The sequence below is a fragment of the Strongylocentrotus purpuratus genome, unplaced genomic scaffold (genome assembly GCF_000002235.5).
Source record: "Strongylocentrotus purpuratus isolate Spur 01 unplaced genomic scaffold, Spur_5.0 spur5_scaffold_4, whole genome shotgun sequence".
Taxonomy (NCBI): domain Eukaryota; kingdom Metazoa; phylum Echinodermata; class Echinoidea; order Camarodonta; family Strongylocentrotidae; genus Strongylocentrotus; species Strongylocentrotus purpuratus.
The window spans coordinates 7630523-7646683 of NW_022145610.1; the positions used below are offsets into that span (position 1 = coordinate 7630523).

Consider the following 16161-nt stretch of genomic DNA (forward strand, 5'->3'; position numbering starts at 1 on the left):
TCTACAGTACAGATCCTTTATTATATTTGTATCAATATTTTAGACATTTTTGTTTTAATTCAATAATGAATTATATGAGACCTTGATGTTTGGGAAGGCAGAGTAAGCTTTGCTGCGATACGATGCGCATAAAATTATTATAGATTCAAACAAAAGAAACCAACAAAAAAGTTTCCTCCCCCCCCCCCCCCCAAAAAAAAAAAAGATTTAAAAGAGCCTGGTGATAACAAACCTACAGTTATGTTACGTTTGACCATACTTATTCTATTAATCATTTAATTACCGACATTTCAGACTTAAACGTCATTCCATATCGGCTGCTATCGGCTCAAGCATTCATGCTCATGAAAGTTGGCCTGTAAATTTATCTTTATTCGTTGATTTACCCCCATATTTTCATGTTTTCAATTATTTCTATGTATTTCTTTTTGTATTGCTGTTGTAACATTTTGTGTAAATCAATTATATTATATACTGTTAATGTTGTTTGAATATTTAGATTTTGTTTAAATAGATGCAGAAACATCGGCTAAAAATAACAATAAAATATTTGATACAAATTAAAATAAAATATGAAATTGGAAGAAAAAACTGAGTAATATTTAAAAAAAAAAAAAATCACTTCTCAATACTTAATGTCCTTTAAATAACCCTTGAAATGCATTTCTCAAAAATATTCTTGATGTGTTGACTTTTTTTAGATTAGACGCCTCTAAAAGTTGGATGCTGTTCACCACTGATTCTTCAGTCACTGAAAGAGGATTTCAGCTCCAACTGAGTCTTTCCAATTCAAATACAGGTCTGAATAATTTATACAATAGTATGATCATGATAATGAAATTTTCCGTCCGCAAACTTACTCTGCAGAATATATTAGCATTAATGTGAGATCAAGCTCGAAAGGAATATGAAAGAAAATTCTTCTCAATTTCCAGTGAAATGTTAGGTGCAGAGACACAGGGCTCTCCTTCATATACATTTTTACTCTTAATCACAATTTAGAACCAGTCACTGATGATCCCTGGGTGCCTTCAACAACATGGTGGTGGAATAATTATCTGTGTTGAGTGTTTACTAGACCATTGGACCACGAGACCGACAAATAGTGTTCTTGTAGCAGGCCTTGTGGACCCTTCAGAATTTGTTTCTTCTATATTTTCTCATGTAGTTTCGTTGGATGGATTTTGCAGCTGAAATATTATAGATGAATTTGAAGTGAAAGTAACCGATCTTAGTTTCTATTTTTCCTCCGCCTCCTTTTACCTACTTATCCATGTATCCTCTTTATCACTTATATCAAGATTACACAACTAGCCTGATGCCAACTGAAGCACCAAGCACTGGTAAGTCTTTGCAAAATTACTTGGAACATGCCATATTTTTAATTAGGATTGCGTAGACTGTGGCGTCATGTTATTTATCTATTTAATATAAAATCCATGTGTTTCGCACGACATAAATTTCTTTATCCTCCGACTGTCATCCATAAACGAATGACCTCTAAATGGGACAATGACCAATGGTCGTGATACCAAAAGAACCATTATTCAATCAGTAAATCAAGAGATCTTGAATGAAAAAATGGACAGTAGATTTGTGTTGTACGGTAGGCATTTCAGGGAATCGTCCATTGATGTAGTCACGTTGTAATGGCGTCAGTGTCATCTGAATGCAAAGAAGACGCCGGATTATGTCAACTAAATAAGAGTCATGTGTGCATTAAGACAATATAGGAATAAAAGGGTACCGAGTAATCTGACCGTATCATATTCTCCTTCTTCTTTTTTGGTGGTAAAAATATTTAGGAATAATGCCCTTGCCCTCAACCCCCCCCCCCCTCCCATGCCTATGTGCTGAAATAGATTCCATGCTTGTCTTTCTTCCATAGTTCGTCTCGTGAATGGTAATGAAGCACACGAAGGAAGGGTAGAGGTATATCGTAGCGGATCTTGGGGAACCGTCTGTGACGACTATTGGGACATAAATGATGCACGTGTGGTCTGCAGAAGTCTAGGCTATCAGGATGCCCTCAGTGCGCCAATCCAGGCACGCTTCGGCCAGGGTAGTGGTCCTATTTGGATGGATAACGTCAATTGCTCGGGCAACGAGGTACACATTTTCGACTGCCCGCATAACGGTTTCGGCAATCACAACTGCGTCCATGGGGAAGATGCCAGTGTTGTCTGCTTGCCTGAAGGTAAATACATCTGATTTTTGTTTGTTAGGTCGATGATTTTTTGTTCTGTTATTCAATACTAGCACTGCCCATGTAAATCCCGTTGCACAGATGCGCTATATGACACTACGCCACAAGACGCCAGTTGATCAATTGATCAAGATTCATCCCACAGCTAGAACGCGGCGAACAGTAATCCTCCTCAATATAAAGACGGCTCTATACTACTTTTCACAGAAATTTTCTGTGAGAACTGATTGGTTTGTGTAGATTTTTATTTAGGTATTTTGTCGGAGGCCCAATTTTGGACAAACGCATCTTGTACCAGGCTACCGCACCCTACCTCAGGGGTTGTGTCTGTGGCTAGAAATAATGCCTGGACCTATTCTGTGCATGCATGTGCCTGCATGATTTTGAACTGCGTTAATGAACGAACGCCTCGAGTGCACCGGAGGCAAATACTTTCATTCGACACTTAAACAAAAAAACCTTTAAATCTTGATCAAAGCCTAACCCAGTCTTTGGATGTGTCAAATAAGGGTACGTTTATGCTCAATTTTGAAGGCAGAATGAGCGATTTGAAACGAACATCGTAAACGCTCATCGTAATCGCAGTTCCACGGTGTACTGTTTATGCTCACTTCTCTGGCTCCTCCAGGCATGATTCTGGCTCTGCAGCTGGATTCACAAACCTGCACTGCGCATGCTACGTTGACCCTATTTAAACGCGTTTACAAATGATTGTGCGCTTATGCTTCCCCAGAATCGCCGATTCAAAACGCACCCTTTTGTGAGTTTATGATCGGCGATTACGATCGCCGTCTTTCGGTGATTCTACAAAAATGAGAAAGGACGCAACCTTGTTTTGAACTAAACGCATAACAAATGCCTCATTCTAGCCAGAAGAAGTTGAGCATAAACGTACCCTAAGTCACGAGCACTACCGTACAGGGACTATTGACTACAGTCTCTGTATAGGCTCCTTGCTCAGACCCTTTGCCATGCGTTCCGTCAAGGTTTTGTGCTCGCAAACTACTCGTTGCACATGCGGCGTCAGTGATCAGTGATGCAGAACTGCGTCAAAGAGAGGTTCGGTAATTAACACACCATGTAATGTGAAATTGCACTGAAAGTGAATTGAAAAAAGAGCAGCTCAAACAATCGGTTGAAAAACAGAACGTGATAATATGGACCCTTTTGCCTTCACAAGTTCCATTAACGCAGTTAATAAAATCTTTAGAAGAAATCACACCATTCAGCAAACAAATCAACGCGATGTTTTTTGTGATTCGTATTTCGTTTTATTACACTTTCACATGAAATATACGAATTATTAATTTGTCTGTAGGTGGGGGGGGGGGAGTATCACATGAGCGGAATATATCTTGAATTGGGATTAACGTTCAATGTATTTTTGTATTTCTACTCCGGAGAGATGACTTTGTTGAAAAAAAATATGTAAACGAATTATATAGAATATGATTGTTGCAGATTTAAAGAAGAAACTGAGATGTAACTAGCCCCTTGCAAATGGACTCTCGCCATGTTATGTCCCTAAATTGCAAGAGCACTAAGTTCATATTTTGATCATGCATCCATTTGATATCTTCTCGCAGATGCAGACCTGACTTGTGACAGCGTGTCGATGACGCTCATTATGGACAGAACCCTTCTCGAGATCAGCGACGACGCTCGCGATGTCCATTTCGAAGACGAGTCTTGTGTTGGATACGACCACGACAGTCAGCATGTTGCGATCACCACCATGTACGACAGATGTGGTACTACGCAAAAGGTATGGTCAATAAGTGTTTATTTACCATTGATGCATCACAAAAATACTACTTGATGAGGATTCCAGTAATGTTCTCATGAATCGCTGGTCCATTCTTTCAAAGACAATGTTAATTATCAACATTTACAAGTGGTCGTAGACCCAATATTAACATTTACAAAAATACATATTGAAGCTGTCTGTCAAGCCAAATGAATTTCTTTTGCTTTTGTAAACACGGTATTCTTTACCCAAAGGCCCCAATCTTCAGAGGCGGTTTAAGAGTAAACTCTGAAATAGAACACCGATGTATGGATGGCAATAAAGGCCAAAGATGAACAAAAAGTAATGTTCTTTGTCTTTATTCGTACTCTATTTTTATTATTCTAATGTTCAACTTTTTTGGCAGACCATAGTAAATCAGAAGTATTTACTATTGTTGAGGTTTTATATCCAGTAGAAGTGTTGTAGTCGCCTGGATATAGTCCGTGGATTGTGGACCATAATGTACGGGTGAGACTCCCTGCCGTAGCACTAATGTCTTTTAGAAAACATATTACATCTAAATCAGCTACTCTCCAGTCAGATAGTTACCCATTACGAATGAATCGTTTATTCATTTCCTATTATCATAATTACTGCCAACAATGATGAGCAATTCCACGGTAACGGAAGGACACTCAGACAAGATTTTTGAACTTCAGGTTCATACTAAAAGAAATGTTTTATTAGTATGTATTAAACTATGGGGAACAAAATGTGTTTCAGTCAAGTGGAAAGCTTCATCAACTTCACAAAGTTTGGATAAACACTAATTAACTGGAAAAACCATGTCCATTTTTATGTCCTTCCGTTACCGAGATAATTAATATGCACATTCTTAAACTACTTAACTATAATGACAATTTTTTGGGGGAGAATTAAAGGCACTTATATAGGTATTATATCTGTACTGTTTCACATCTTATACTAATAAAACAGTTCTTTTAGTATGAACCTGAAGTTCAAAAATCTTGTCTGAGTGTCCTTCCGTTACCGTGGAATTGCCCTGATGATAATATTATCATCATCATCATCATCATTATCATCATCATCATGAGTAGAACAGCTTAAACGGTACACTGTTACCTTTTGGTCCCCATAACAGTTTCTCTATTAAAATATTCATTTTTATATGCCCTTGCCCCCCCCCAATCAATACACGCAGCAAGACGACGACTACATAATATTTACCAACATGGTAACGTTTTACAAGCCTCGCCCTGAAAATGGAACTAATGAGCTCATTACCAGAGAACACTATATTCATATCCCTGTTACTTGCTATCTGGAGAGGACACAAGTCTTGGAAGAGTCCTTCCTGCCTAAAGGTGATCTTTATGTTCCCGGAGAGGTGAGGATTCAATTACTTTGTAGCTTAAGTAAAGCAAATTCTGATAGGAGCAACGTGGCATGATGGTGGAGATGTCGTGGAATAGTAATTCTTTTACATGGCTATCAATCCAAGGGTTGAGGGTTCGAATCTCAGCTCGGCACAATGTGCTTTGGCAAGAACAATGTAATCATGTTCGACGCCACAGCGTGAGGACATTTGCGCTAAATAGAATTACCGAAGTGTGACGTTATATTGGCCAAGTTGTGAAGGTTGCTTTTTCCAAACAACAAATAGTGTAGTGATCACACCAGCCCCAAACACTGAATTTGCCCTTCTCCAGCCCGTTGCTTGAATGATTTTGCGGTGAACCTCGTGATCAGCCAATGTTGTTTCGAACTAGTCACCTGGACGACGGCCGGATATGGCATTAGCACTTCGGTACTCTATATGAAGAAACGATTATTATCCCCTCGCCGATGAAGTCGGAAGGGATATAGTAACGTTGCCGTCCGTCCTTCCGTGCGTCCGAATTTTAATGACATTGTAATGCAGGTACATGGTATCAAAATACATGTACAGCCTAAGTTTGATTTCTGAGTATGTAGGTCAAAGGGGAAAGGTCATAGCTCATCAAATATGCAAAAACACATAATTACATATGTGAAAATGTGGTTAACTTCCTTGCCTAGTAATATAATAGTATAGTCCAATGGAGGTACTTGTTCTGGCGTATAAAGGCCATTTGTACCCTGCGAGGGGATGCTACGCTTTGCGTTGACTTGTTTTTATTTTTGTTATTAGTATTATCATTATTATCACTATTATTACTATTATCATTATTATAATTATTAATATTATCATAATTATTAGCATCATTATTATTATACATAAGGCTCTTGGTTCTCATATTAGAAGTCCCGGGTTCGATCCTTGCTGAGTGCTTACATCCTTGAACGAGGTGTTTAGGCCACATTAATTTTGTCACTTTAGATCTAGCTTTATTAAATTGATACCTGTAAATATTGGGTAATAATAACTGTGGGGCCCGTAAAAAGAGCAGTGACTACCATAGGAAAATGAGACCGCTTTATTATTTATTATCAACATTTCATTGAGGGTTAAGTTCTGATAAACATTAAAAGTAAATTGCGAATTCTCTCTAGGTATGTCACATGGAAATGATTGCTGTACATTTTCTGTCATATTTGAAATTATGTTAGTTTATATATATCGATCAAATATTGCTGGTACATTTATGTGTCCCATATACCCAGATCTGACATTCATATATCTCAAATGTATCTCACCATCTAGAAAGGATACGGTGAGTTCTCGCTGAACCTTGACCGGTATACAAACTCAGGCTTCTACCAACCTGTCAACGATTCCGGCGAAGTTATGCTCGGCACACCGCTATACTTCGGCGTCCGTCTGACGTCCGTCGCGAACCTAACGCTTCTCATCGAGTCGTGCTGGGCAACGAGCTCGCCGGACCCACGAGACGATCACCGCTATGATATCATCGAGAATGGGTAGATTATTTTTGTTCTACCTTTGCTCACCCTGTTTTTAATCTGATCCTGTTGATTCTTTAGGGAATATACCTATTAGGGGTTAGCTTCCCTATATTTTCTATGGACTCGGGTTTTCTCTCTTTCCTGTTGTCAATGATTTTTTTTTTTTTTTTTTTTTTTTTTTGGGGGGGGGGGGGGAAGGGTCGCAGATTCTTACATTTCATCCAACAAGTAAGAGCAGTGCACATCCGTTCATGAATGGACATACACTGTGCTATTCCAAAGGGGAAGACTGACTGTGGGGGGGGGGGGGGGGGGGGTCTGGAGAGTTTCCCCCTGCGGGCCTTTCAATATTAACGAGTTTTCGCACGGCGACGCAAGTGCTGACTACGGGGTTTTAAATGAGCTCGCCACCCAGTACTAGCTCGACTCCCGACGCTAATCAGTCTGTATACCGTCGTAGGTTTGGACGCTACGCGGAAATTTTCGCTCTGAATGCGACCCCCTGCTAAGATTAGAATTGTAGAATGCCGCGTCGTCGGTAGCGAAAACTCGCTATTATGTCTTTAGGGCCGGTCGATTTGTGCTCTGATGGTCGGATATGTAACCTAGAGGTTGAGTGGGCCGGTCGCATCGAAATTGTCAACCGAATTTCAGTCCTAATCCGCCTATGAATTAGCCTAAAATTCTAAAATGCACTACGTATATCATCATGAAAGCCAATTTATTTCAAAACATGTGTTTGTGTTTTGTAGATGTGCCGTGGACAGCACAGCAGTCATCTACAATTGGGCCTCTTCAACTTTCAAGAGATTCAGTATCGATGCTTTTACCTTCATTGGCGATTACGACAAGGTGAGTGTCAACAATGGCCCCTTGCTCCCCTCTTTTTGTTTTAATAAAAAAAATATTTAACAAATGTACCAAAGGGTGACTCCCAAAAAGTGAAGTGACCATACCCTCCCCCCCCCCCCCCCCCCCTGAGTCGTTACGAAATTGTTGGGACCAAAACAAAAATGTGCTATTAACCCCCACGTTGAAATGCGGGACTTTATCATAATTTTCGACAACTTATGATTATCAGGTTTACGTCCACTGCTCAATCCTGATATGTGACAACAACGACTCGGGCTCCCGCTGCGCCCAGGGGTGCCTAGCACGAGCTCGTCGTAGTCTGCAGACCACAGGCTCCCGGTCCAAACCACACACCATCACGATCGGACCGCTATCCGATGCCCAGCGCTCCCAAAGGGCTATGCTGATTGATGCCATTGATGACGGTGAGTAGTTCCCGAAGAGTAAATAATGCTGACAAGAATAATGTCGTTCATGTTCATGGGGCATTAGATAAGGCGGCATCTGACTAAACTGATTAATGCAAAGGAATTCATGTCACATGAAGTAGAGAACAACACAGGACAATGCGAGCAGCTTACAACGAGTAAAATGTTTTGCACACCCAGCCGGCAGTGCTCTGGATCGTATGCGCAGCACAGGTTCAATGATTTGTTTCGGCATGATCAGTCGACCCAAGTTTTCGGTCAAATGTTTGGATGAATTTGCTTTGTGTGATTATTTAGTCTATTTCAATCTTATACCGATATACCCTCTGATTCAGTTATCGACCCCTCCTTCAATTCCCAATTTCCCACGGATCATCTGACAAAGTAGCAGTGATATTTAGTCTGAGATGTATCATGTACAAATATACCATTTTCGAAATGTAGGCTAAACTAGTAAGAGACCAGCCTGTTGGAATCCTCATGACCAGACAAGTAATTTGATATGCAATTTGATATGGTTTACTGTGTTGGTGAATTTGACCACCAGTCAAAAATGTGTTGACCTTTCAACGTTTTTGACCATAGTGCCCTCATTTAAGGTCGGAGGTATAGCAAACTATACATTTTTGGAATCTTCATGACCAGACGAGTAATTTGATATGCATATCGACACAATTGGAATATATTTGAATCTACCCCTGTTTGACCCACGAAAATGCCTGGGGTTTTCAAGGGGGCATGTAGCCCAAGTCAAAAATTTTCAGTATTTATCAGGAAACACAAAAACACTTTCAAACCTTTGTTCCCAGAGTAGTGCAGCGGCTTAGCAAGAAAATTGTGCACTTTTTGATAAAAGCATGAAACTTCTAGCATAGTTTGCTTTCACCATAAGATTTATTTTCAGATGTGGAGGGAAGTCAGATTTGACCTCTGATGACCCTGAGAGGTCAAATCCAAAATGGCCGCCAGGCCGCATGGTCTAATGTACAAACATGCTTAACTTTTGAACCAAATAGTCCAGAGAAACGTTTAAGGTGTCATTTCCAACTAACTTGGGGATGCCAATTCATTTGGTAATACTTCTGAGATCGCCTGAACTCAGGGTTTTGCATTTAGGTCAAGGTCAAGGTCAAAATTGACTAAAAATAGCATGTTTTGAAAGGTTACAAATGGTTAAATCTCATTTATTTGTCATTTGTTCTCAAATTAGTTTAGGAATGGTTCCCCTGCATAGTCCTCCACCTTAATCCTTTTCAGGTAGTCTATTTCAGTTTGATTTGACCTCTGATGACCCTGAGAGGTCAAATCCAAAATGGCTGCCAGTCCGCAAGGGCTAATGTATAAACGCAGTAACTTTTGAACCAAATAATCCAGAAAAACATTTAAGGTGTCATTTCCAACTAAATTGGGGATGCCAGTTCATCTGGTAGTACATTTGAGATCACCAGAACTCAGGGTGTGGCATTTATGTCAAGGTCGAGGTCAAAATTGACTAAAAATAGCAAGTTTTGAATGGTTACAGAAGGTTAAATCCCCATTATTAGGTGATACGTACGTAGACGTATCACCTTTTGATTTCGTCAAGATTTTCTTTATTATTTTTATTATTCTGCCATGAATTTGTTCGCAGGATATCTCAAGAATGAATAAAGCCATAATCATGAATCTTTCAATGATGATAGATCTTAGTCTAACTTAGAACTGCGTGACTTTTCAAAGACTCAAAGTCATCGTGACGTCATCCAGGCGCCATTTTGTGAAAATCAACTCATGATCATATCTTCATAACAGAACGCCATTTCTCATTCATATTTATCACGATCAAGGTCAATATCTGTCCCGTCAATTTCAGGTCAATAAACGCGTTCAAAAATGCGCGTACGCGTACGTGCGCGCGTTAATGCGCGCGTAAAATTTTATATTGCTCAAAATCGTCTTAAATTTTTTTTGCATACGTTTCAGGCCATTATAAGCATTCATAAAAAATTGCGCAAAACACGCATTTTTGCGCGTTTTCTTTCGTCACGGCCGAACGAAAAATAATTCCTCCGCAAAAATTTTTGACAGGATATTCCTCATAATTTTCCGAACAATTTGATACCAAGTTTGTCTCTTTATCACTATTAATAACGGAATGAGCGTCCGTTCAAAATAACCGTCCGCACGCGCGATTTTTGTAATACATAGCATATACGGGCAAAAACATGCCTATAAAAAGTCCATTGGGATGAATAAGGATTGCCAATTTTTTTTTCATATTTAGATAGAGTATGAGTCGAAGGTATGATTTCATATCTCATTTGGCCATTAAGTACATCTTGACGTCATCATAATGGCCTTGGAAGTCAAAAATACAAAAATGCATATTATGACGTCATTATGTTTATGGAAAATTTAGTGTATTTCTCTTAATATTCATCGATTCTCTTCTAGATTTTAATATGTTGTAGTCGAGGCAATCGTCTTTGAGATCATTTAAATGATGTCATCATAGTACAAAATTCAATTAAAGGCCACATGTCAGAATTTTCGTCATTTGCGTGTTATGTCTATGGAAGGTGAATTTTGTTCACATCATGAATCTACATGGCATTCATCTATGAGCACTATCTTTCTTATTTGTGCTTTGTTTTCTCCCAAATTTGGGTATGTTATAGCTGAGACCATGGGCTATAAAATGCTTTTTTTAGTTTTTTATTCCGATGATGGGATCTTGTCGAAATTTTCAATTGAAAGTCGGATTTGCAAATTCCGTAGAACTTTGCAGTAATTATGATGTCACGTATGTCCTATTTGTGAAATTTTAACGTTAGCAGTGTCCTAGTATTGAATTGAATTGATAATGGTTTATTGAGAATAAAAATAAAAGAACAACAATGCATTGCGGCATAAACGGCCGAATTAGGAAATGTTTTACAAATTTAAAATGCAATATATACAAACATTCATATCAAATAACATCGAAATTAAAGAATTGAACCTGAACGAGTAAATTGTTAAAAATAATATTCAACTTCGAAATTTGGATTTCATTTTTGATCTTCCGAAATCATTTGATATAAAAAGGAGATACAGAAAAGTGAAGAAGAACATGATGATGATGTAAAGCAAAGAAAGAAAAGAAAAGTGGATGGTAAGATGGTAAGATTAAGAAGAAGATAAAGAGGGAGAAGAAGAGGAAAAAGTATAAGAGAAGGAGGAAGAAAAATAAGATTCAAGTGGGGATAGTAAGAGGATAAACAGAGGGTACAGTAACACTATCCTAAGGTATCGATATCAATATTCAAGCATTACACATTATACAAATTACAAATGATAGAGGCGAAGTTATTATGCGAATACTTATATGACAAATTGTACACATTTATATTTTCCTTTAGGTAATAGCTACTACAAGAAAAAGGTTATGTTTTATCCAAGCTGTAAAAAAAGGGGAATTATTAGAAGAAGTAAAAGTAGAAAAAGAAAGAGGGAAAAGAGGATTGAGGAGAAAGGAGATGGGTGAGATGCCTAGCTGCCTTCCTCTTTATCTCTTGCTCTGTCTCGATCTGCCTCTCTATTTCTGTATAGTCTCCCCCCTTTCTCTCTGCATCACCCCAGTGTCTCATTTATTAGTGTATTACATGTATACAAATCAAATCAAAGGAAATTTGAGGCAATTTCCATCGTTTGGCCGTTCACTGCCATGCATGCTAACAATCATTTCTAGATTTAACATCTTATAGATGTTGGTTTATGGATGGGTAAAATATAAATATCTTACTCATATTTTATATTGAATCAGGACTAAATAAATCACTGTATTCATGTTTAATTGATAAAAAAAAGGGTTAAAAAACTTTATTTGCATGTTATCTCAAGACTTGACAGATGGCACACGGAAGCATTCACATCCTTAGTGCGTCAAAACGTTATTCAAACGGTAGATCTTTCTTTCCAATACGGAACGGTCAATAAGCAGCATGAAACTTAGTTAAGATATAGTCCTTATTAGTCATAATCAGCTCTATTGACGTCATTGTTGGGTATTTAGTGCGTCGAAATATCACTTCAATGATTGGTATAAGTTTATCTCTGCAATCAGGCGAAAATTTGAGCTTGTTTAGTAATAGCAGGGCACTCTCCCTGGTAATAGTTAACAGTTATCATATATAACGATCCTCAATCGAAAACATGAGGGGGGCGCTGTGCCACTTTCAATCATGGTCATCATTTTAATATGAACATAATCGTTTTTTGATTATCGGCAACATTTTCATGACCAGTATTCAAAAGAGCTTATTTATGCTATAGAAATATTGAAGGCATTGTTCTCAATTGCATCTCTCTCTCTCCTCTCTCTTGCTGTGTTTCCCTTCTCCCCTCATGTTCTGCCCCTCTCCTTTACTTGGTCTGTCTCTGCATCTCTCTCTCACTCTCTATCTCTCTTTCTCTCTCTACACTTGTATCCTCTCCCTCTATCTCTCTCTCTCTTTCTCTTGCCTTGCCTTCTTCTTATTCTATTGCGCTGTCTCCCTCTGTTCTACACAGTTGAAACTTGACTCATGGATATACCATAATGGAAGTAGTATTTTATAACGAAAGATGAAATCGTGAAAATGCGTTCTTCATTACGTTACACATGAGCATAATTACGTATCACCTAATTCGTCAAAGTGACGAATTAAAGTCTAGTTTGTCATTTGTTCTCCCTAGCTATGTTCTCAAATTTATTAAGGAATGGTTCCCCTGCAGAGTTCTCCACCTTAATCCTTTTCAGTTAGTTTATCTAACAGTTTGATGTGACCTCTGATGACCCTAAGAGGTCAAATCCAAAATAGCCGCCAGTCCGCATGGTCTAATGTACAAACGTGGTAACTTTTGAACCAAAAAGTGTAGAAAAACGTTTGAGGTGTCATTTCCAACTAACTTAGGGATGCCAATTCATTACGTAATACATTGAGATCGCCAGAACTCAGGGATTTGCAATGAGGTCAAGTTAAAGGTCATATTAGGCCAAAAAAGTGCTGGTTTCTTTTTTAAAATAAACATTGCCTCTATTTTGACACTTAAGGTTTCATTATTTTAAAAATTAATAAAAAGACCCGTGTACCACCACTTTGACTATCCAGGGCCAAATTTCATAGAGCTGCTTATCGGCTGGTTCTGTGCTTACGTATTAGTTTCTACTTCAAAGCACTGCTAACCGTAAGCACACGAAAATGCATTAACCTTACGCTGCTTACTGGACGAAAATGAATTTTGTAACAATGCAATCCATCGTGAACGTACAAGGTGGACGCCTTGTTTTCTTGCTAACCATAGTTGTCTGCTACAGTTATAGCACGAAAATTTGCTTACCGGTTAGCAGCTTTATGAAATTGGGCCCAGAAGACAAAAAAAGCTATTCCAAATACGACCTAAAACCTGTTCATAACCACAGCTATAGATATTTACATGAATTTAGCACTGTCCACAACTTATGCATATCCTAATGATGGTAACGATCAAAATCTAACAGTCTCCAGAACAAGATCACATTCCAGTGCATCTTTTCTTGCAGCGACAGTGGATTATTCATGCCACAACTTTTATGCTTCCGGGAGAGTGGTCCAAAGAGGCTGCCACCCAGTTGTTTCGTTTGTCCAGCCCAAGTCAGATGGCTCTGCATCTCTGGATTCCTGGCCAATATCTGGTTTCAACAGTTGGCCTGGTAGCAAGTGCGCTTGAGGTGCTGCTTGAGTGCTGCCTGGGATGGAGGAAAGTTCTCCAGGTTTCTAGACTTCTGTGCGAAGAGCTGTTTCCTGGCATCATTCACTATCATGCTCTCACTGGTTCGGTCGTATTAGCACCACAAATCGCTCTGGCAGTAACATTGATCCTTCACTGACCTCGATCCTAGGCATGCACAGGAGTTCATTGAAGGAATCATTCACCTCTGGGAAAGACTTCTAAGTTTTTCCTGTAAATGTAGAAACAGTGTGACACCCGGTGAACGCATGAAAGATTGGAAGAGTCATACATTGTGTCAGACTCATGGTGGCAACTATCATGATTTTATGAAAAGCCTTGTACCGAAAGCTTGATCTGACACCAAAAGCGATCCCCAGCTAGCATCAGGAGCTGTCTTGCTGAATGAAGCCACGGCCAGTTCAACCGCATCAGTACCAACAATACGTATGGATACCCTTTTACACCCATGGGACAAGGCCTACCAAGTGTGACTCAGCAGGAGAGCAGAGTACTCCACTTCCATCTGTTGCATATTATACAGTTCCTTGCCCTGTGGTAGAGGGAGGTAAACGGCTTCGCATGACATGAAATCAAACAATTCGGTTTTGTTCTCATTGAATCGAAGGAAGTCCTTCCAGCTTTCTGGCAGCAAAATGGAAGGAGCCACCCTTTTCCTGGTGCCCTTTCCCTTTTCCTGCCCTATTGAGGCTTTCAGGCTAGCAGGTAAGTATACACCATAGCCAAGGTCGATGTGGATGCTTTTCTCGAGTTGAGCAAAGATGTATGGGGCAAACACTTTTTCTCCATACTCTTGAAATGTTCTTGATGTTCCAGGGTTGAGCATTTAATTGAACCACAGCTTCACCATCAATAATTATTGCTTGGGCCACAGGTGCACTATTGTTTTCGAGCAGATTTGATTCCAGGCAGCGAAGTAGATCTGCTTTAACTCCAAACCGCATTTACCTCCAGTTAACAAAGCTGGCGGGACTGCCAGGTTTTCATGAGAGAAGAAATTGTCCATATCTCCATCCCTTGTCTGACACGAGATGTAAATCCTCAAAAAGAGACCACAGTCACTCTTAAGTGCTGCAAGCTGTGCCTTCTGTTTTAACATATATATAACCTTCGCCGGCTGCCGACTGAAAAATGGCAACTTGTTCGTATGAAGTGTTTGTGTGACAGCTAGGTGTCGTACACTGCTCTAGCCTTTCTGTCACAAACTTTGTGTACTGCTCACCTAGGGTCTCAATCCTTCTCCCCGTTTCAGCCAATTGGATGTCCATGATATGTCGCTTGTGCCAATGACTAGTATGTCTTGACTTTGTTCTAGAGATGGATTCCCCATCTCTTTCAGTACTGTCAGAAGTTCCCATCCCTCAAGAATGCTGCCTGCACTCCAGGTTGCTGGTCAAGGTGATGTTTGTATAGTGTTAGCAGAAACGTTAGTTTGCTTTATGGCATGTTCCTCAAACTCTGTAGCGATTATTTAAATTACTTAAACCAAATAAAACACAAAGTAACTTAAAGAACATCTTACCAGTATTATTGAGCAGTAACGGAAAGGAGCAGTTTCCCTGACTTTAATTGAGGTTTGTACCGTATACTGCCTAGCTGCCCACTGACCATGCTATATGCATATAGTCAGTTACAAGACAACTACTGGTTTGGTGCTATAATTAGTGAAATAAACTAACTGACAGGGATTACGATGGAGACTATGCAGGGGAACCACTCCTAAAGAAATGTGAGAACATAGGGGGACAAATAAATGGGAAAACTTTTTGTAAACATTCAAAACTTGCTATTTTTTTAGTCAATTTTGACCTTGACCTTGACTTCATGCAAAGCCCAGAGTTCTGGCGTACCCTAAAGTATTGGTAACCCGACACATGCTCCGCCGACGATTGCTCCGCCGACATTTACTCCGCAAAACGCGACAATTGCTCCGCGACATTTGCTCCGCGACATTTGCTCCGACGTCAAATGCTCCGCCGACAGGTGCTCCGCCGACAGTTGCTTCGCCGACAGTTGCTCCGCCGACAATTGCTCCGCCGACAGATGCTCCGCCGACAATTGCTCCGCCGACAATTGCTCCGCCGACAATTGCTCCGCCGTCAATTGCTCCGCAAAACGCGACAATTGCTCCGCCGACATTTGCTCCGCCGACATTTGCTCCGCCTGAAGCGACACTTGCTCCGCCGACATTTGCTCCGCCGACAATTGCTCCGCCGACAATTGCTCCGCCTGAAGCTAGTGACAATTGCTCCGCCGACATTTGCTCCGCCGACAATTGCTCCGCCGACAATTGCTCCGCCTGAAGCGAC

General features: G+C 39.8%; 1 protein-coding gene across 1 annotated transcript in view; it reads left to right on the forward strand.

Annotated features, from left to right (window-relative positions):
• The window catches only part of LOC100888203 (deleted in malignant brain tumors 1 protein), a 52701-nt gene that overhangs the window by 29260 nt on the left and 7280 nt on the right, over positions 1 to 16161 (forward strand). The window contains exons 25-32 of the mRNA XM_030998003.1: positions 702 to 799; positions 1302 to 1343; positions 1889 to 2197; positions 3793 to 3971; positions 5158 to 5343; positions 6640 to 6857; positions 7595 to 7694; positions 7924 to 8119. Of these exons, the coding sequence (XP_030853863.1) occupies positions 702 to 799; positions 1302 to 1343; positions 1889 to 2197; positions 3793 to 3971; positions 5158 to 5343; positions 6640 to 6857; positions 7595 to 7694; positions 7924 to 8119 (1328 nt within the window). The remainder of the gene's footprint in view (positions 1 to 701; positions 800 to 1301; positions 1344 to 1888; positions 2198 to 3792; positions 3972 to 5157; positions 5344 to 6639; positions 6858 to 7594; positions 7695 to 7923; positions 8120 to 16161) is intronic.